This window comes from Coregonus clupeaformis, chromosome 28 (genome assembly GCF_020615455.1).
Source record: "Coregonus clupeaformis isolate EN_2021a chromosome 28, ASM2061545v1, whole genome shotgun sequence".
Lineage (NCBI taxonomy): Eukaryota > Metazoa > Chordata > Actinopteri > Salmoniformes > Salmonidae > Coregonus > Coregonus clupeaformis.
This window is the reverse complement of record NC_059219.1, coordinates 32,740,340-32,760,477: the sequence shown is the minus strand read 5'-3', so window position 1 is coordinate 32,760,477 and position 20,138 is coordinate 32,740,340. Positions and strand designations below refer to the sequence as shown.

The window sequence follows — 20,138 nt, the reverse complement described above, 5'->3', positions numbered from 1 at the left end:
CAGTAAGAGCATTGAAGATGGGTCGTGGCTGGGTCTCCCAGCATGACAACGACCCGAAACACACAGCGAGGGCAACTAAGGAGTGGCTCCGTAAGAAGCATCTCAAGGTCCTGGAGTGGCCTAGCCAGTCTCCAGACCTGAACCCAATATAAAATCTTTGGCGGGAGCTGAAAGTCCGTATTGCCCAGTGACAACCCCGAAACCTGAAGGATCTGGAGAAGGTCTGTATGGAGGAGTGGGCCAAAATCCCTGCTGCAGTGTGTGCAAACCTGGTCAAGACCTACAGGAAACGTATGATCTCTGTAATTGCAAACAATGGTTTCTGTACCAAATATTAAGTTCTGCTTTTCTGATGTATCAAATACTTATGTCATGCAATAAAAAGCAAATTAATTACTTAAAAATCATACAATGTGATTTTCTAGATTTATGTTTTAGATTCCGTCTCTCACAGTTGAAGTGTACCTATGATAAAAATTACAGACCTCTACATGCTTTGTAAGTAGGAAAACCTGCAAATTCGGCAGTGTATCAAATACTTGTTCTCCCCACTGTATATACAAATTCATTGTTTGATACGTTTTACCATATCTGATTAGTTTTTTAGGCATGTTGCAAGATCCCATTGTCTATTCTAGGGATTATATATGTAATTTCTATACGTACATTTTAATCTTAATCTTCTCACAAAGTCGACAGGAGTGCAATCTGAAGGGCTCAACTGATGGCAGGGCAGAGAATGTGATACACTTAGAAGACCGTTTCAGAGCAAATTCTGGCGCAGGTGAGAGAAGAGTTTTCAGGAGTCAGTCTGTGTCCCAATCCTCCCAGATAGATGTACTGTCCTCGTTTCCTATCCTTTGTGAAGGAACATGAAAGGTAATAGAAGGCTGATGAAAACATATCCAGCCATTTTACCTTTAGTATCAGTAGTGATGTAACAAAGGCTAATTAGAAAGGAGGATATTCACAACCATAAGGACACAGCCAGTGCCGACATTAAAGATACAAAACAACCTTCTTATAAAGCCATAATTAAAATACAATACCTGTGTAATATCAACAGGAATATTAGTTTTAGGGAGGAACTTTGGATCTTTACTATAGATTTGCTACGGCTCTTTGACAGCGTTGTACTGTAGCCTAATGAATGAAGTGAAAGAATACCTCTCAGACATGTGACAACACTTATACGAATGAGTAAATGGCCATCAGATAATTTTCTGTGGATCACATCTTTATACAGCATTTGTCGTCCATGTTGTTTTTAGATACAGGCAGAGATCATCAAGAGAGATGGAGGTGCAACTGTGCGATGGAAGGAGCAGCCAGATGGTAAAGTCTTCCAGAAGGAAGAGAAAGAGGAGAGAAAGCAGGAAGGTAAGTCAAGACACAAGACATGACCACTTGAGAATGTTCCCAGTCTGTTAGTCCATTTAGTTCTCATTCTGGGTTATTCTGGGCTAATATCTCAATATAATACATTATATATATATAAGAGGTGTGTGTGGCCAGGATGCTGCTGAGGGGAGGACGGCTCATGATAATGGCCAAAACGGAGCGAATGGAATGGCATCAAACACCTGGAAACCATGTGATTGATGTATTTGATACCATTCCACTGATTCTGCTCCAGTCATTACCACGAGCCCATCCTCCCCAATTAAAGTGTCACCAACCTCCTGTGGTGTGTGTGTGTGTTGAGTGAGAATACTTCAGGTGGGAAAGTGGGCTGCATTCATTTGAAACTGCAATTACCTGAATGCCTAATTTCTTATTATTGTATTTTTTTTCTTTTCTGAAATGTTACATCATGTTCAAAGTGTTGTGGTAAAACAGGGTACGTTGATTTGGTAATCTGTTTTTATTTTATTGATCCTTTATTTAACCTGGATCAGTCACATTGGGAAAACTTTTTTTTGCCAACTGACATATACTCCTGAGGTGCTTACCTGTTGCACCCTCTACAACCACTGTGATTATTATTTGACCCTGCTGGTCATCTATGAACGTTTGAACATCTTGGAGAACGATTTGGCCTTAATGGTCATGTACTCTTATAATCTCCACCGGGCACAGCCAGAAGAAGACTGGCCACCCCTCAGAGCCTGGTTCCTCTCTAGGTTTCTTTCTAGGTTCCTGCCTTTCTAGGGAGTTTTTCCTAGCCACAGTGCTTCTACATCTGCATTGCTTGCTCTTTGGTGTTTTAAGATGGGTTTCGGTATATGCACTTTGTGCACTCTGCTGATGTATAAGGGCTTTATAAAAAAAACAAATTAAATATTTTATGATTTTTCAAGTGAGCCCTGGGCTTAATGTAGCAACGTGTAACAAAGATAAAGATCCATAATCAATCAAAGTTAGAAACCAGGCTTCTATGGTAGGAGAAAAACAAACCTATTTACTGGATGAGAAACCACGAATGATTTAATATGCAGTAAGTACAACTTTTATTTCACTATAAACACACACCATAGAATGCATGCATCCAAGCATGTTTACAGGGCAAAAATAATGGTGTCTGAACTTGATTGAATATTGGCTAAGTTTGTGCTAAAGAAATGTTCAAAAAGTTATTCTATTTAAAAATGCATACAGTATCAACATTCTAGAATATAAGTTATGCCAAACTATGTGATGAAACAGTTCACAAGTTAGATCTGTAGAATTGTTGCTGTGTAACAAGTAAAACTTCCACAAGGTATTTTCTCTTCACTGAAAACATGGTGGCTCTGAGCATGGTGGACTTTAGACTTTAAATGGTCAAGTGTAAAAAAAACTATATTTTCTATTTCTGTCACTTACATGTTGGCTCTGATTTGTGCATCATTATATAATACCACAAAGAGAATGGGATAAACAAAAACATGAAGAAACAAATAGATGAAAAAGCGCAAATACAGTGTGTTGATTGGACAACATGCCCAAATAAACAGACCATTCAAGCTAAAACAATATGGCACGGCATGCAGGCATCACTCCATGGAACACATAGCTGTGTGTGTTCCAGTTCTTTTAATGGCTTCCTCTACTCATGCCCACTACTGTGCCACACTGCCAGGTGCTTCTCAGACCGGTGGTCATAAAGGAAAGGAGACATAGGCCTAGGAAACCATTTCAGATGTATTGAGACGTGGCCTCACACAGACTTGATCATCATGCGGCTGGCTCGGGCTGAGTATGGGGCAGGTCCTTTCCAGGTCTCCCAGTGGAGGCCGGAGGCCCAGCCGATGTGTTCGCCGGCAGGGTGCCAGTCTCCGTTCAGGCTGGCAGAGCCACAGCGGCTGTACCACCACCCTCCTCCTCCCCTCCGAGAAGCTGCATGTGTTCTCGGCGATGTCGCCAAAGATGCAGGGCGAGCAGCCATCATTGTCCTTGTCGGTTGTGCTGAAGCCAAAACCATTCTGGTCAATGCCGGCGTATTTCCCACGGATGGCATCACCTACGGAGAGACAGGGAGTGATGAAGAGAGAGTACATCAGTTCTACTTCTAATTCACTCGTAATTGTATTGACTTCAAAGGCATACAACATTTAAGAATATCAACCCAGCATACATATCATATGACACATATGTGTAATGTGTAGAGGTCCCATTGCTGCCACCAAATGTGAATAAACTATAACACTGAAGTAAATAATATGACCACTGTCACCTTGTGCTGTTGAAATTCATTGTTACCTGCATTGCCCCTGTAGGCTCCAACGTTCAGCTTGTAGGCCTCATTCTCCCTGCCCAGACGGAAGTCGCTGTACTCAGCAAAGGCGGTGCCCCCTTCAAAGTCCCACAGGTCGACCCGCATAGTCGATCTCCGCCCCTTGCCCCCCTTGGTTAGAGCAAACACCTTACTCAGACCCAGCCAGTGGTCCTCTAGGAAACAACAGGGAAGAGAACTGAATTGAGGAAAACGTACTCAACGTAAATGCACTGCAGTATCGGGAACCCTCCATGATAAGTTGACTTAGAAGTAAACATGAGCATTATAGATAAAAATGTATTTCAATTGTCTAACATTGGCTCAGCAAACTACACAGTTCTCAGTATCAGTTGCTGGGGAATATGTGGTGCTCAGAGGGAACCTTCCTTACTCTGTAAATGCCCAAAGCCTTGTTCGTATTCAGCCCACATCTTGTTGAAAAGAACCTCTGCCCCGGTGCGCATTTGAAAGACTGTCCAGCCTCCGTCCGCCAGCATCTCACAATACACCTGTATACAATATAAATGTACTTTTGAATCAACAAATTGTTTTGTTGTGAACAAAAACAGTCCAAGAATGAAACCCTGTGGAACTCCAGTAACTCTGGCAAGCCTGGCGACACCTTCAACATTCTGTAGCTAAGCTTTACTGCCCCTGTGTGGTTGTGTAACCAAATGAGAAAAGTAAATGTAGTACCTGGCCTAAATATTTGGATGTTTTTATACCTTAAAGGGGGATGTGACTCCTGCAGGCTGAATGACATACACTCCACTGGTGGCTCGGGGGGAGAGAATTTTGATTTGTGTGCAATCTATCCCTGAAACACGCAAAAACACATGCACATACACAATAAGGTATTGAAAAAGGTAATGGACAGGTTAAAAATGGCTGTCTCTTGTGTTTACAATGCAAGTTAAACAAATAAAAAAAAAGAACACTTACCTTGAACAACTAAAGGTGTTTTCTGGCCCTGTACAAAACCAGTAGATAAGTAATGGTTACTCACAGGTTTAAAGGAATAATATCTTTCTCTGTTTATCAGTGTTGACTGACTGTGTTCTTACCTGAGTCTGGTCAGTAAGGCAGATGAGACAGACCACCAGTCCACAAAAAAAAATCCTATTCCACATTTTGTCCAAAGTTCTGATAGCGAGAGAGAGAAAAAAGATGGAGTGATTAACATTTGTCAGCTTTTTCCTTTTTATGGGTAGCATTGATATGACATACAATTTTTTTTATTGTAATCCCACCTAAATTAATATATTTTGGAAACTGATAAGGAAATGTCCAACTCATCTTAGCAAACTAGTGGCAAATATCACAACATTATCAAAGAGAACCTGAAACGTCACCATTCCCACTCCATTCACAACACAGTGATCACCATACATGTTCCCTTGAAATTCAGTTTGACCAAATAAGGGAAAATTAAACAGTTATAGTATATACTTTTTGTTATGCTGCCATCATTAGACATTTCACACAGGATAAATATTGTTAGTTATTATAATCACAATTTTGAAATATGCCTGTGTGTGGTTCATGTAGAGAAAACCTACCTTGTCCTGTGTATTCCTTTACGGTCTATGGTCTACTCCCAGTCAGTTGAAAGTTCATTCAGAGAGGGTGTAAGCCTATTTATTTAGGCCAAGGGTGTGGATCCGTAGGTAACCGGCCGTTCCGCCCCTGTTCCGCCCCTCTGGATCTCCTGGAAAGATCTGTATCATGTTCTGCGCATATGTTTCTTTACCTCTACTTTACACACAAATTGTTGTGGTCACCCTCCCTTCATATTTGTCACTGTCAATCGTGAACTATAATTCTTCAAGTTTTACCAGTGAAATGTCCATGCAGCATCTGCATGCCAACCATTTCATTCAAATGGGAATATGCATTTAGATCTTTTTAGTAATGTACAGCGTGCAAATTTAGAGAAGATGGTGTTAAGAAACTGTAGCATACCAGTGTTTTGTTTCAATCAAAGCACATATTTGTCCTAGTGGCGCTTTTGAGTTGTGTCTACATGAGACAAAAATGTGATACTTCACACAATCATCCTAAAATCTCGTAAAAGTCCAGTAAAGTCGGATTCGCAGCCGCTCCAATTTATTTATTGACTCAAGCATCACCTACTCTACATACCCTCACTCCACGTTTCCTGTAACGGTTGTCAGTCGCTTGACCTGACGAAGATCCGTGTTGGATCTAAATGTCGTCAATAAAGGTGGTAAATTGGGAGCATATTCTGTGTGTGGGCCTCTGTTTTTTTCAAGTGTTGTCAGTTGCCTCACAGGATGACAGATATATAGTTAATGTTGTTGCAAAAAAACACTGCCCCACCATGTGCTTGTGCTAATGTTATTGTGGGCTCTGTGAGCCCTGTTGCTATGCTACTCACAGCCCCCGCCCCAAAGAAAACACTCTTAACATTCCAATACTGGAGTATTGGATCCAATGTATTGGATCCAAGTATTGGATCCAATCCAATGAGCAAGGAATCAAATAAAGTACATGTTTATGTGTGTATCTCTCTAATGTCTTTAGATGCATCCTATTCACCCCAAAAACAGTTGCCAATTGTTTCAAATGGTATTATTTATGTATCAGGGTTGGGTGGATTACTTGAAAAATGTAATCAGTTACTGATTACAGATTACATGACAATAAAAGTAATTAGTAACGTAATCCATTGGATTACATGAAATAAGTAACACATTTTTGGTAATCTGATTACTTTTGGACTGTCACGGTTCAGACAGACGACAAGAGGACCACAATTGCGTCACACCAGAAAGTTTATTTAAACTTAAGGGGAAAGGGATGTAGGGAGTGAGTGAAGGCTCCAGGGGTTATCCCGTCCGATGTGCTGGGTCTGTGCCTCCCCCAGTGGCAGCGATGCGTCCGATGACGCCGGTGGTTGGTGGTCCAGAAGTCCTGGGGGGGGGGAGGAAACACAGACACAACGGGGCGGAATGAAACCAGGCAGCAGTACAGTTCAAGGGAAAACCAAAATACGTAGTAGCAAGGCAGAAGGCTGGTCAGAGTTACCGGGATTGAAGAGTAGTCAGGAGTCGTAATGGCAGAAGCAGGTCTGGATCTCCTGAGGCAGAAGAGTATCCAAAAACCAGGCAGGTCCGGGGTCACAAAACCAGGGTGAGCCAGAAGCGCGAGCAAACAGGTTCCGGGTGTGAGCTTTGCAGACGATCTGACACCGGAGAGCTGAAAGACAGGGCCTTAAATACTGGGAGAGGTTAGTGGGTAATGCAGCGCAGCTGGCAGAGTAATTAGAGCCGAGCAGAGCAGGGACAGGTGGAGCTAGTTAGGCTGAGTAGAGAGAAGGAGGTGAGCAGAGTGGAAGATAGTGGAAACCAATTAAGGTGGTAACCCGGTGGAGTGAGAGGGCTCATGACAGAACCCCCCCCCCAAGGGACGGCCCCAGAAGTCCCAAGAGCAACACCACGCCGGGCGGGAGGAGGGGAGCCGGAGGAGGGCTAGAACTCCTCCCGAACGGTCCGAGTGAACGTCCTCATCCTCGGAGGAAGCCGGAGGGCCGTGGTCGGGGAGATGGGACAGGTCCCGAGACAGGGTCAGGCACAGGACAGGAAGCCGAGCGGGCCGGACGGTTAGGGACCCCTCTGGGGCGGCCCCCTACGGATTGCAGGTTGATCAGGATGCCGTTGGTGGAAAGCGGTGATGAGAGTCCTATCCACAATCCGACTAGCTGGCACCCAGGTCCTTTCCTCAGGTCCATAGCCCTCCCAGTCAATGAGGTACTGGAGACCCCTACCCCTCCGTCTGGACCGAAGCAGGCGGCGGACGGTGTAAACCAGACCACCTTCGACGAGCCGTGGAGGAGGAGGACAAGGCGCAGCAGGGACCAGCGGACTCCTGGGCACAGGCAGGGGCTGCAGCAATCCGGCTGGGGGCTGGCAGGACGACTTGTGTTGGTTGCAGATGGGGCAGGCTTGGACGAATTCCCGTACATCCTTCCTCAGAGAGGGCCACCAGAACCTCTGGGCGAGCAGGTTGTAAGTGCGGGTGGAGCCAGGGTGACAAGCTAGGCGGGAGTCATGTCCCCACTGAACGACCTGGGACCTCAGGTCTTCGGGGACAAAAAGGCGGTCAGCTGGGCAAGTGCTGGGACCTGGCTGGTTACGGAGAGCCTCCAGCACCTGTTCCTCAACAGCCCAGGTCAGAGCTGCAACGATGCAGGGACTTGGCAGAATCGACACAGGGTCCTTGGAGGGTCAGGAGCGGAGTTAGTAAGTACTGGCCGAGGGGTAGTGCGGCGGCAAGCAGGCAGGTTCGGTGGCAGTCCTCTCCCCACTCCCTGATCACCCCGGTCACCCAGTCGAGCTGAGGTTGTGCCGGCGGAGCCATGGGTAACCCAGGATGAGGGGTTGGCCTGGAGAGGGGAGCAGGTGAAACTGGATAGTTTCTTGATGGTTTCCGGACAGACCCATCGAGACCGGGGCCGTGACATGAGTGACCGATCCGAGTAAGTGTCCGTCCAGTGCCCGGGCAGGAATAGGAGGTGTCAAACGGAGGTTCTCCAGTCCCAGTTGGCGTGCCAGCTTGATGTCCATTATGTTGGCTTCGGCGCCAGAATCCACCAGAGCAGCCAGGGTGTGAGTTGAGTCAGGAGGCGGAGGTGAACTTGCAGCAGGGGTTTGCGGTCGGAGGACTGGATGGTCATAGAACTCAACCGGACTCCCCCTATGCCCGGTGAGCTTCGGCCCTTTAAAGGGCAGGTTACCACCACGATGTCCATCACCTCCACAATAGAGGCAGAGGTTTGAGGTGAAGCGTCGCTGGCGCTCTGCAGGAGTGAGAGAGGCTCGCCCAATCTCCATAGGCTCAGACTGATCAAGCTGACCTGGGTGAGTGGCAGTAGATGACAGGAACCCAGTCGGATCTCTCCGAATGCCGGTAGTAGGTGGACCTTGGCGCCCCCTCTCACGACGACGGGTCTGTATCCTACTGTCGATCCTGACAGTCAGTGCGATGGCTTCATCAAGAGTGGAAGGCAGTTCCTGGGAGACCAACTCGTCCTTGATATAGTCAGCCAAACTATGGAAGAACGCGTCCACCAACGATGGTGTGTTCCAAGAACTTCGTCTAGCCAGGGTTCGGAAGTCGATGGAATGGTCTGCGACTGTACGTCTGCCTTGTCGAATACTGAACAGTTCACGAGACGCCTCTGCGGTTGGTGAATCCAGGTCAAACACCTTCAGCATCTCCTCAGCAAACAGGTCGAAGGTTGCACATGCCGGGGTTTGACGTTCGAACTCTGCTGTTCCCCAGAGTCGAGCTCGGCCCGTCAGGTGAGTGATGGCATACCCAACCTTAGCCCCCTCCGTGGCGAAGGTCCTTGGCTGCAAGGAGAACTGAAGTCGGCAGCTAGTCAGGAATGGCCGGACCTGGGTTGAATCGCCGTTGAACCGCTCGGGGTTTCCAATCTTGGGTTCCGAGCAGCGGCTGCAATGACCGGGGCAGGTAACTCGGGGCAGGGCTGGTGGGCAGACTGGCTGGGGTCAGGTTGGTGAGGAGTTGAATGATCATGGCGAGTTGTTGTTGCTGCTGCTGGGACTGCTGCTGGTGCTGCTGGAACTGCTGATGCTGTTGGTAGCCGGCCTGAAGCAGAGAGGTGATGTCGCCGCTCATGCGGCCTAGCTCTCTCTCAGTGTGTTCCAGGCGTAGCATGGCGGTGGGTTGCTCAGGTTCTTCGGTTTCCATGTCGGGGGAAGTGTGCGCTGGGTCCATGATGGTCAGATCGTACTGTCACGGTTCAGACAGACGACAAGAGGACCACAATTGCGTCACACCAGAAAGTTTATTTAAACTTAAGGGGAAAGGGATGTAGGGAGTGAGTGAAGGCTCCAGGGGTTATCCCGTCCGATGTGCTGGGTCTGTGCCTCCCCCCAGTGGCAGCGATGCGTCCGATGACGCCGGTGGTTGGTGGTCCAGAAGTCCTGGGGGAGGAAACACAGACACAACGGGGCGGAATGAAACCAGGCAGCAGTACAGTTCAAGGGAAAACCAAAATACGTAGTAGCAAGGCAGAAGGCTGGTCAGAGTTACCGGGATTGAAGAGTAGTCAGGAGTCGTAATGGCAGAAGCAGGTCTGGATCTCCTGAGGCAGAAGAGTATCCAAAAACCAGGCAGGTCCGGGGTCACAAAACCAGGGTGAGCCAGAAGCGCGAGCAAACAGGTTCCGGGTGTGAGCTTTGCAGACGATCTGACACCGGAGAGCTGAAAGACAGGGCCTTAAATACTGGGAGAGGTTAGTGGGTAATGTAGCGCAGCTGGCAGAGTAATTAGAGCCGAGCAGAGCAGGGACAGGTGGAGCTAGTTAGGCTGAGTAGAGAGAAGGAGGTGAGCAGAGTGGAAGATAGTGGAAACCAATTAAGGTGGTAACCCGGTGGAGTGAGAGGGCTCATGACATGGACACCTCAGTTTATGCTGTAGACCGATCAGTTCCCTCTCTAACTCTGCTCTGTGGATGTTCTTTCCACAGTTGTATCATCAGTGTCCAACTCAGATGTTCTAGTACGGGATGGATCCTCTGTGACTCTGCTCTGGAAAAACTCTGACATGAGTAATGCTTGCGGGAGCAGAAAAATGTAATTGGTTTCGATGCGTTGAACCCATAGTGGAGGTATCAGGACCCAAAAAATGTTTTGTCCTGACACACTCTGACAAACACAGTCTCAGAGGTGACCAGATGGGTATCCTACGAAGCAGGTTTGAGGTGTTAGCGAGGTAACTCTGCAACTCGGAATAACCGGTTTTACGAAAGTGGCTCACCTTTTAGCCAGGTACATTTCTATGGCAACGAATCCTTCAGAACTAGCATGCTCCGGGGCAGGCTAACTCACGGCTAACTCCACTTACCCTGAATGAAATGACTGAGATGCGAGCTAAGGACCAATGAAATCAGACTCCCTCCCTCTTGCAAAGATTGCATTATCATCCCCTTCATTATCAGTGAAATGTTTTTTGGGTGTTATAAAATATTAATGTTAAAGTATATCACATTACACATTTAGTAATGACAGAATGCATTTTAAACTTCACGCACAGTAACACTTTTGTATGACAATACAATTATTTTATTGATAGAAGTGGGAAAAAAGTGCTTGTGGTTGTGCATTGATAAGCACACCAAAGTCGCCATTAATGATAAGTAATACAATTAAGATAGCACTTCTAAAAGCCTATTTCACACCATAGCTTGCGGAATTTGCAAGATAACTTTTTCTTTCATTTTGATTTCGGCACAAATTAAAATGTGGCACTGACTCGACCATGGATTGATGTTTTAACATTGTCTCAATGAAGAGTTCAGCATTTGAATAGCCATGTGCGACATGCAGTGGTGGAAAAAGTACCCAATTTTCAAAAGTAAAGATACCTTAATAGAAAATGACTAAAGTAAAAGTGAAAGTCACCCAGTAAAATACTACTTGAGTAAAAGTCTATAAGTATTTGGTTTTAAATATACTTACATATCAAAAGTAAATGTAATTGCTAAAATATACTTAAGTATCAAAAGTAAAAGTATAAATTAGTTCACATTCCTTATATTAAGCAAACCAGAAGGCACCATTTTCTTGTATTTTTTATTTATTTACAGATAGCCAGGGGCACACTCCAACACTCAGACATAATTTACGAACGAAGCATGTGTGTTTAGTGAGTCCGCCAGATCAGAGGCAGTAGGGATGACCAGGGATGTTCTCTTGAAAAGTGCGTGAATTTTACAATTTTCCTGTCCTGCTAAGCATGCAAAATGTAACGAGTACTTTTGGGTGTCTGGCAAAACGTATGGAGTAAAAAGTATATTATTTTCTTTAGGAATGTAGTGAAGTTAAAGTAAAAGTTGTCCAAAATACATGTATCAACAGTAAAGTAAAGTACAGATACCCCAAAAAATGAATGAAGTAGTATTTAAAAATATTTTTACTTAAGTACTTTACACCACTGGTGACATGCAAGCGCATTTACAAGCCTGCTAGAGGTCGTAGTACAGATTAAGCCTGAACTGGAATGTGAAGCTAACTGAAGCTGTTTAGCTTTAGAAAACCCAGAGTAGATGTGGCTTGCTTCGTAGGATACCATTCTGAGCACTGGAGAGTCAGACCTCACCTACTGCTGCATGACCAGAGCTTCTCCAGACCAGCTGACCTACCATCTGAAGATAGTTAATTGCAATTAGTTTTAAGTCAACGTCCTTCAATTCTGGTCCAGGGAAAGTACTCCCTTTCTAAGTATGTGTTTGCCTCCATTGTTGCTTGTGTCACTGACAGTTGTCACAAAGAGTATTTACTATCAACTCACTGCGATACTAGACCTTTGTCCAACGGTCACAAATGTCGGATTTTGGAACGTTGAATTATGACAAGAATTTACTTGCCTCGTCAAAATAATTACATTAGCCTATCAAAATGATGACTTCAATTACACAATAACCCGGGTGAAGTTTAGCCAACGCTTCAACTTGGTTAAAGAGCGATTGGCACATGTGTTTTCTGTTGCTCATATCAATGCTACATAGGCCGTTTTCAAAGGGATTTGTTGCTTTTTAAAGGCAATCACTCTTTAAGGTTAGGGCAATGGTTAAGGGAGAAGTTACACGACAGTTAGACCTGATCACGTGATTCTGCGCATGCGTGTAGCCAGCTAACGTCACCATGATATCGCCTACATGTGTAATCAGGGATTTATATTCACTGTGAAAGTGATGCCCGCTTACGCTTTACTTCCATATCCTTTCCCATGCTGTTTTGAATGGGCTTCAACATTACATAATCAAATTCATTAAAAACACTGTCATTTAAGATATTGTAGCAAACAGCAGGGCAGGGATGTGAACCAGGGATTGACATTAAGGGTTCCCCTATTGTCTGTGGGAAGTGAACTGAGCAGTCGTGCTAGTTGAGCCTGCTCTGAGGTGATAAATAATTCCAGCCTAAAGCTGATTTTTCTCGATCCTCCCCATTTTTTAAGTGAAAGAGAAAATGTATGGCATTTATGGAAGTCGAGCAAGTTGAGCCTGCTCTGTGAACATTTTGTACTGACAACAACCAAAATACAAATAGTTCCACAACATATATTTCTGGTTCCTCCCCTATGTGTTGGTGAAAGGCTGGCAATACTGTATATAGCATTTCTGCATATAAATAGCTAATTTATATTTTGTGTCAAGTGATCATAATCTTTGGGCAACCAACATTTTTTTCCTGAGTAGCCCAACGAGCAACTGCCTTTCAGACATTAACATCAATCCCTGCAAACACCCTACTCATCAGGCCAATAGTGTTAACCCACATGGTGGGAATTGTAATGTGGCTCATATAGCGAGGATTGCTACAATATACACTGACTGCACAAAAGAACAGGTGAAAGCTATGATCCCTTTTTGATGTCACCTGTTAAATCCACTTCAATCAGTGTAGATGAAGGGGAGGAGACAGGTTACAGAATTATTTTTAAGCCTTGAGACAATTGAGACATGGATTGTGTATGTGTGCCATTCAGAGGGTGAATGGGCAAGACAAAATATTTAAGTGCCTTTGAACGGGATTTGGTAGTAGGTGCGAGGCGCACTGGTTTCAGTGTGCCAAGAACTGCAACACTGCTAGGTTTTTCACACTCAACAGTTTCCCGTGTGTATCAACAATGGTCCACCCCCCAAAGGACATCCAGCCAACTTGACACAACTGTGGGAAGCATTGGAGTCAACATGGGCCAGAATCCCTGCGACACTGTAGAATCCATTCCCCGACGAATGGAGGCATGTTCTGAGGGCAATAGGGGGTGCAACTCAATATTAGGAAGGTGTTCTCAATGTTTTGTACACTCAGTGTATATACAATTATGTTCTGCTAAATGGCATATATACGTTTTTTTCAATCACGTTGGCACGTTTTTCAAATGTAAGTGGTATATTTACAAAACTCTTAGTACAAAAGTCAAGGCTGATATCACTTGTAATGCCCCTGTCTTATGTTCAATATTTTTGATTGAGCACTCTTTGGTGTTGAACACATCTTCCACCCCTGAGTCATTCATCCAAAACATTTTTTTTTGTTTACGTGAAATACCATAGTTTAGTCACAAGATGCAGGCCTCCTTATTGTTCCTATAATTTCTAAGCAAGCAGCTGGAGGCAGGGCTTTTTCCTAAAGAGCTCGTCTTTCATGGAATGGTCTGCCGATCCATGTGAGAGACGCAGACTCTGTCTCAACCTTTTAAGTCTTTACTGAAGACCCATCTGAAGACTTACTGAAGACTCATCTCTTCAGTAAGTCCTATGATTGAGCATAGTCTGGCCGAGAGGTGCAAAGGCGAACAACAATAAGGCACTGGAGTGACGAACCACCCTTGCTGTCTCCCCACTCTCCACTGGGATTCTCTGCCTCTGACCCTATTGAGGGGGCTAACTCACTGGCTTGCTCGCGCTCACCGTTGCCATCCCTTGGAGGGCGCACCACGTCGTTCCAGTTTTTTTCCGGCTATACTCGACGTGAGTGGATTGAGTCACTGACGTGATATTGGCTTTGCGCCTCCTGTGCTTGTGTGGTGGGGGAGATCTTGGTGAGCTATACTTGTCTCAGTGTAGTAAGTTAGTGGTCTGTTGATATCCCTTGTGGGGGCTGTGCTTTGGCCAAGTGGGTGGGATTATATCCTGCCTGATTGGCCCTGTCCAGGGGTAACTTTGGATTGGGCCACATTGTCCCCCAACCCCCTCTGTCTCAGTCTCCAGTATCTATGCTACCCTATGTGGCGGTGGGCTAGGGTCAGTCTGTCCTATCTTCTGTACTGTGTCATCTTTATGTCCCCACCCCCCTCCTGGAGAACCTGACCATGCCTCAGGACTACCTGGCCTGAGAACTCCTGTATGTCCCTGTCCCCAGTCAATCTTGTAGAGCTGCTGATCCTGTTCTAGTGTTCTACCTGCAGCTATGGAACCCTGACCTGTTTTACCAGAGCTACCTTGTCCCGGACCTGCTGTTTCAACCCCTCTCTCTCTCTCTCTCTCTCTCTCTCTCTCTCTCTCTCTCTCTCTCTCTCTCTCTCTCGCTCTCTCTCTCACTCTCGCTCTCGGGCCTGCTGTCTGGACATCTGAATGCTTGGCTATGAAAAGCCAACTGACATTTACTCCTGAGGTGTTGATCTGTTGCACCCTCTATAACCACTCCCCTTTGCGTCGTGCCTAAGAACAGCCGTTAGCTGTGGTATATTGACCAATATAACACACCGCCTCGGACCTTATTTCCTAAATATACAATTCCAGTGATACAACTAGTAGTGTAGTTTTTAGAACGGTTAATGCTAACCACAGATCACGATATATATATACAAATTCATTGTTTGATACGTTTTACCATATCTGATTAGTTTTTTAGGCATGTTGCAAGATCCCATTGTCTATTCTAGGGATTATATATGTAATCTCTATACGTACATTTTAATCTTAATCTTCTCACAAAGTCGACAGGAGTGCAATCTGAAGGGCTCAACTGATGGCAGGGCAGAGAATGTGATACACTTAGAAGACCGTTTCAGAGCAAATTCTGGCGCAGGTGAGAGAAGAGTTTTCAGGAGTCAGTCTGTGTCCCAATCCTCCCAGATAGATGTACTGTCCTCGTTTCCTATCCTTTGTGAAGGAACATGAAAGGGAATAGAAGGCTGATGAAAACATATCCAGCCATTTTACCTTTAGTATCAGTAGTGATGTAACAAAGGCTAATTAGAAAGGAGGATATTCACAACCATAAGGACACAGCCAGTGCCGACATTAAAGATACAAAACAACCTTCTTATAAAGCCATAATTAAAATACAATACCTGTGTAATATCAACAGGAATATTAGTTTCAGGGAGGAACTTTGGATCTTTGCTATAGATTTGCTACGGCTCTTTGACAGCGTTGTACTGTAGCCTAATCAATGAAGTGAAAGAATACCTCTCAGACATGTGACAACACTTATACGAATTAGTAAATGGCCATCAGATAATTTTCTGTGGATCACATCTTTATACAGCATTTGTCATCCATGTTGTTTTTAGATACAGGCAGAGATCATCAAGAGAGATGGAGGTGCAACTGTGCGATGGAAGGAGCAGCCAGATGGTAAAGTCTTCCAGAAGGAAGAGAAAGAGGAGAGAAAGCAGGAAGGTAAGTCAAGACACAAGACATGACCACTTGAGAATGTTCCCAGTCTGTTAGTCCATTTAGTTCTCATTCTGGGTTATTCTGGGTTCATATCTCAATATAACACATCATAATAACAATAGCAATACATGTTACAATACCTCTTCGTGTGTGTGTGTGTGTGTGTGTGTCTGATTATCCCTTCAGGACATTGTGTAAAGAAATCACAGGAATGCTTATTGAGATGACAAAGTGGGCTGCAACATTTGAAACAGCAGTCAACTGATTGACAATGGGCAATTTCTTGTAATTGTTCTGCTTTATCTGAAATGTTACATGATGTTCAAAGGGTTGTGGTAGTTGCAACAGGGTAAATAGTCTTGTTAGTCATAATTTAGCAAAGGTAACGCCTTAATTATTTTATGTACCCTTTATTTAACCAGGATCAGTTACATCTCTTCTTCATGTGAGCCCAGTGCTTATTGTAGCAACGTGTAAAAAAAGCTAAAGATCCGCATTCAATCAAAGCTAGAAAACAGGCTTCTAGGGTAAGACAAAAACAAACCCATTAACTGTGGGATGAGAAACCATGAATTATTTAATATTCTATAAGTACAACTATTATTTCACCATAAACACAGACCATTGAAAGCATGATTCATAGCATGTTAACAGTTAAAAAGAATGGTGCCTGAGTTTGATTGAATATGGGCTAAGTGTGTGCTAAACAAATGCATGCAATATCAACATTCTAGATTATAAATTATGTCAAACTATGTAATGAAACTGTTCACAAGTTAGATATGTAGAATTGTTGCAATGTAACAAATAAAACTTCCACAGAGTATTTTGTCTTCACTGAAAACATTAGCCTGACCATTGTGGCTTTATAGTGTGTTCGTAAATTCACTCTGGAGTGCCAGAGTGCGCTCTGGGCGTTCTTAAATTTAGAGCTTTGTCAGATTGTCCGTTCGTAAAGGGAGTCAAGCACCCAAGCTAACTGGCACTTTGAGGTCAACCCAGGTTGGGCTGGCCTTTGTGGGCTAGCTCAAATTGCGTTTCCAATGCCTCCAGAAAATAGAAATGATTTTATGTTGCTAGGTAGCCAATATGTGACTGCAGCTGGCTTCGCTAATATAGCTAGCTAGCTAGCAAGATTTAGAAGAATTGAATTCACTCTCACCATGCTATAACTAAAGTTACCCCATACTTCTGCCAGTGCCAACCAGACTCAGAGCATGTACTGTATTTAGCTTGCTGACGTTAGCTAGATAGCTAAACGGTTAGCGTCGTCGCGAGCGTAACAGGCTAGCTAGCTTAATTCCTACCTTGCTTGCCATGGCATTAGCTTCAGTTAGTTTCAGTTAGTTTTCAGACCTGATTTACTAGTTTGTATTTAGTTTGAGTTTTATAAAAACATTGCTATTTCGTTTTTATATAATTTATTTTCAGCTTAAGTTTTAGTGTTAGGGACAGAAATGTGTGGCTTTTTCTCTGTTAGCTTTTGATAGTGTTGCACAAGCTAGGCCTATCTGAGACATCGTAATCTCCTGGCAGCATTTACCCGCCAGATTTAGAAACGTCAAAACCCCATTAGAAAAAGGCTTGAAAACCCAATTAGATTTTTGGCCAAAATTATAAATACAACTGAACATAATTCATGATGTTCTTTTGTTTTTTTAAAGTTTCTTTTCGAGACAAAGATAATAGTTTCAGCATAGTTTTAGTTTTTCAAACGAGCTTGTTCATTATTTTATTTCAGTTTACAAAATAGTTTTTTCATGATTCAAGTTTTAGTTTGCTATAATAACCTTCTCCCAAACAGACTTGATCATCATGCGGCTGGCTCGGACCGAGTACGGGACAGGTCCTCTCCAGGTCGGCCATTTGAGGCCGGAGATCCAGTCGTTGTGTTCGCCGGCGGGGTGCCAGTCACCGTTCAGGCTGGCGGAGCCACAGCGGCTGTACCACCACCCTCCTCCTTCCAAGAAGCTGCACGCGCTCACGGCGATGTCGAAAAATAAGATGCAGGGCGAGCAGCCATCATTGTCCTTGTCGGTTGTGCTGAAGCCAAAACCATTCTGGTCAATGCCGGCGTATTTCCCACGAATGGCATCACCTACGGAGATACAGGGAGTGATGAAGAGAGAGTACATCAGTCCTACTTCTAATTCACTCTTAATTGTATTGACTTCAAAGGCATACAACATTTAAGAATATCAACCCAGCATACATATCATATGACATATATGTGATGTGTAGAGGTCCCATTGCTGCCACCAAATGTGAATAAACTATAACACTGAAGTAAATAATATGACCACTGTCACCTTGTGCTGTTGAAATTCATTGTTACCTGCATTGCCCCTGTAGGCTCCAACGTTCAGCTTGTAGGCCTCCTTCTCCGTGCCCAGACGGAAGTCACTGTACTCAGCGAATGCAGTGCCCTTTTCAAAGTCCCACAGGTCGACCCTCATAGTCGATCTCCGCCCCTTGCCCCCCTTGGTTAGAGCAAACACCTTACTCAGACCCAGCCAGTGGTCCTCTAGGAAACAACAGGGAAGAGAACTGAATTGAGGAAAACGTACTCAACGTAAATGCACTGCAGTATCGGGAACCCTCCATGATAAGTTGACTTAGAAGTAAACATGAGCATTATAGACAAAAATGTATTTCAATTGTCTAACATTGGCTCAGCAAACTACACAGTTCTCAGTATCAGTTGCTGGGGGAATATGTGGTGCTCAGAGGGAACCTTCCTTACTCTGTAAATGCCCAAAGCCTTGTTTGTATTCAGCCCACGTCTTGTTGAAAAGAACCTCTGCCCCGGTGCGCATTTGAAAGACTGTCCAGCCTCCGTCCGCCAGCATCTCACAATACACCTGTATACAATAAAAATGTACTTTTGAATCAACAAATTGTTTTGTTGTGAACAAAAACAGTCCAAGAATGAAACCCTGTGGAACTCCAGTAACTCTGGCAAGCCTGGCGACACCTTCAACATTCTGTAGCTAAGCTTTACTGCCCCTGTGTGGTTGTGTAACCAAATGACAACAGTAGATATAGTACATGGCCTAAATATTTGGATGTTTCCATACCTTAAAGGGGGATGTGACTCCTGCAGGCTGAATGACATACACTCCACTGGTGGCTCGGGGGGAGAGAATTTTGATTTGTGTGCAATCTATCCCTGAAACACGCAAAAACACATGCACATACACAATAAGGTATTGAAAAAGGTAATGGACAGGTTAAGAATGGCTGTCTCTTGTGTTTACAATGCAAATTAAACAAATAAAAAAACGAACACTTACTTTGAACAACTAAAGGTGGTTTCTGGCCCTGTACAAAACCAGCAGATAAGTAATGGTTACTCCCAGGTTTAAAGGAATAATATGTTTCTCTGTTTATCAGTGTTGACTGACTGTGTTGTTACCTGAGTCTGGTCAGTGAGGCAGATGAGACAGACCACCAGTCCACAAAAAAATATCCTAATCCACATTTTATCCTAAGTTCTGATAGCGAGAGAGAGAAAAAGATGGAGTGATTAACATTTGTCAGCTTTTTCCTTTTTATGGGTAGCATTGATATGACATACAATTTTTTTTATTGTAATCCCACCAAAATTAATATATTTTGGAAACTGATAAGGAAATGTCCAACTCATCTTAGCAAACTAGTGGCAAATATCACAACATTATCACAGAGAACCTGAAACGTAACCATTCCCACTCCATTCACAACACAGTGATCACCATACATGTTCCCTTGAAATTCAGGTTGACCAAATAAGGGAAAATTAAACAGTTATAGTATATACTTTTTGTTATGCTGCCATCATTAGACATTTCACACAGGATAAATATTATGTTAGTTATTATAATCACAATTTTGAAATATGCCTGTGTGTGGTTCATGTAGAGAAAACCTACCTTGTCCTGTGTATTCCTTTACGGTCTATGGTCTACTCCCAGTCAGTTGAAAGTTCATTCAGAGAGGGGGTAAGCCTATTTATTTATGCCAAGGGTGTGGATCCGTAGGTAACCGGCCGTTCCGCCCCTGTTCCGCCCCTGTTCCGCCCCTCTGGATCTCCTGGAAAGATCTGTATCATGTTCTGCGCATATGTTTCTTTACCTCTACTTTACACACAAATTGTTGTGGTCACCCTCCCTTCACATTTGTCACTGTCAATCGTGAACTATAATTCTTCAAGTTTTACCAGTGAAATGTCCATGCAGCATCTGCATTCCAACCATTTCATTCAAATGGGAATATGCATTT

At 44.1% G+C, this 20,138-nt stretch overlaps 1 protein-coding gene and 1 pseudogene across 1 annotated transcript; both read right to left on the bottom strand.

Moving 5' to 3' along the window:
• Window positions 1-2,409: 2,409 nt before the first annotated feature.
• Window positions 2,410-5,361, bottom strand: LOC123482166 (annotated as a pseudogene).
• An 11,069-nt stretch (window positions 5,362-16,430) lies between these two features.
• Window positions 16,431-19,875, bottom strand: LOC121543443 (angiopoietin-4-like). Its single transcript, XM_041853321.2, has 7 exons — window positions 19,790-19,875; window positions 19,294-19,372; window positions 19,172-19,199; window positions 18,956-19,047; window positions 18,622-18,739; window positions 18,214-18,402; window positions 16,431-17,976 (listed from the first exon to the last, which is right to left on the bottom strand). The coding sequence occupies exons 2-7, from the start codon at window positions 19,357-19,359 to the stop codon at window positions 17,651-17,653; spliced, it is 819 nt and encodes a 272-aa protein (XP_041709255.1). The 5' UTR covers window positions 19,360-19,372; window positions 19,790-19,875; the 3' UTR covers window positions 16,431-17,650.
• Between the last annotated feature and the right edge of the window lie 263 nt (window positions 19,876-20,138).

Excerpts from the sequence above, each read along its gene's own strand:
- LOC121543443 (XM_041853321.2), bottom strand. The coding sequence starts at position 19,359 with ATGTGGATTAGGATATTTTTTTGTGGACTGGTGGTCTGTCTCATCTGC. Across the intron at positions 19,200-19,293 it reads GCCTCACTGACCAGACTCAG|GGCCAGAAACCACCTTTAGT; the intron begins GTAACAACACAG and ends GGTTTTGTACAG. Across the intron at positions 18,740-18,955 it reads GAGTCACATCCCCCTTTAAG|GTGTATTGTGAGATGCTGGC; the intron begins GTATGGAAACAT and ends TATTGTATACAG.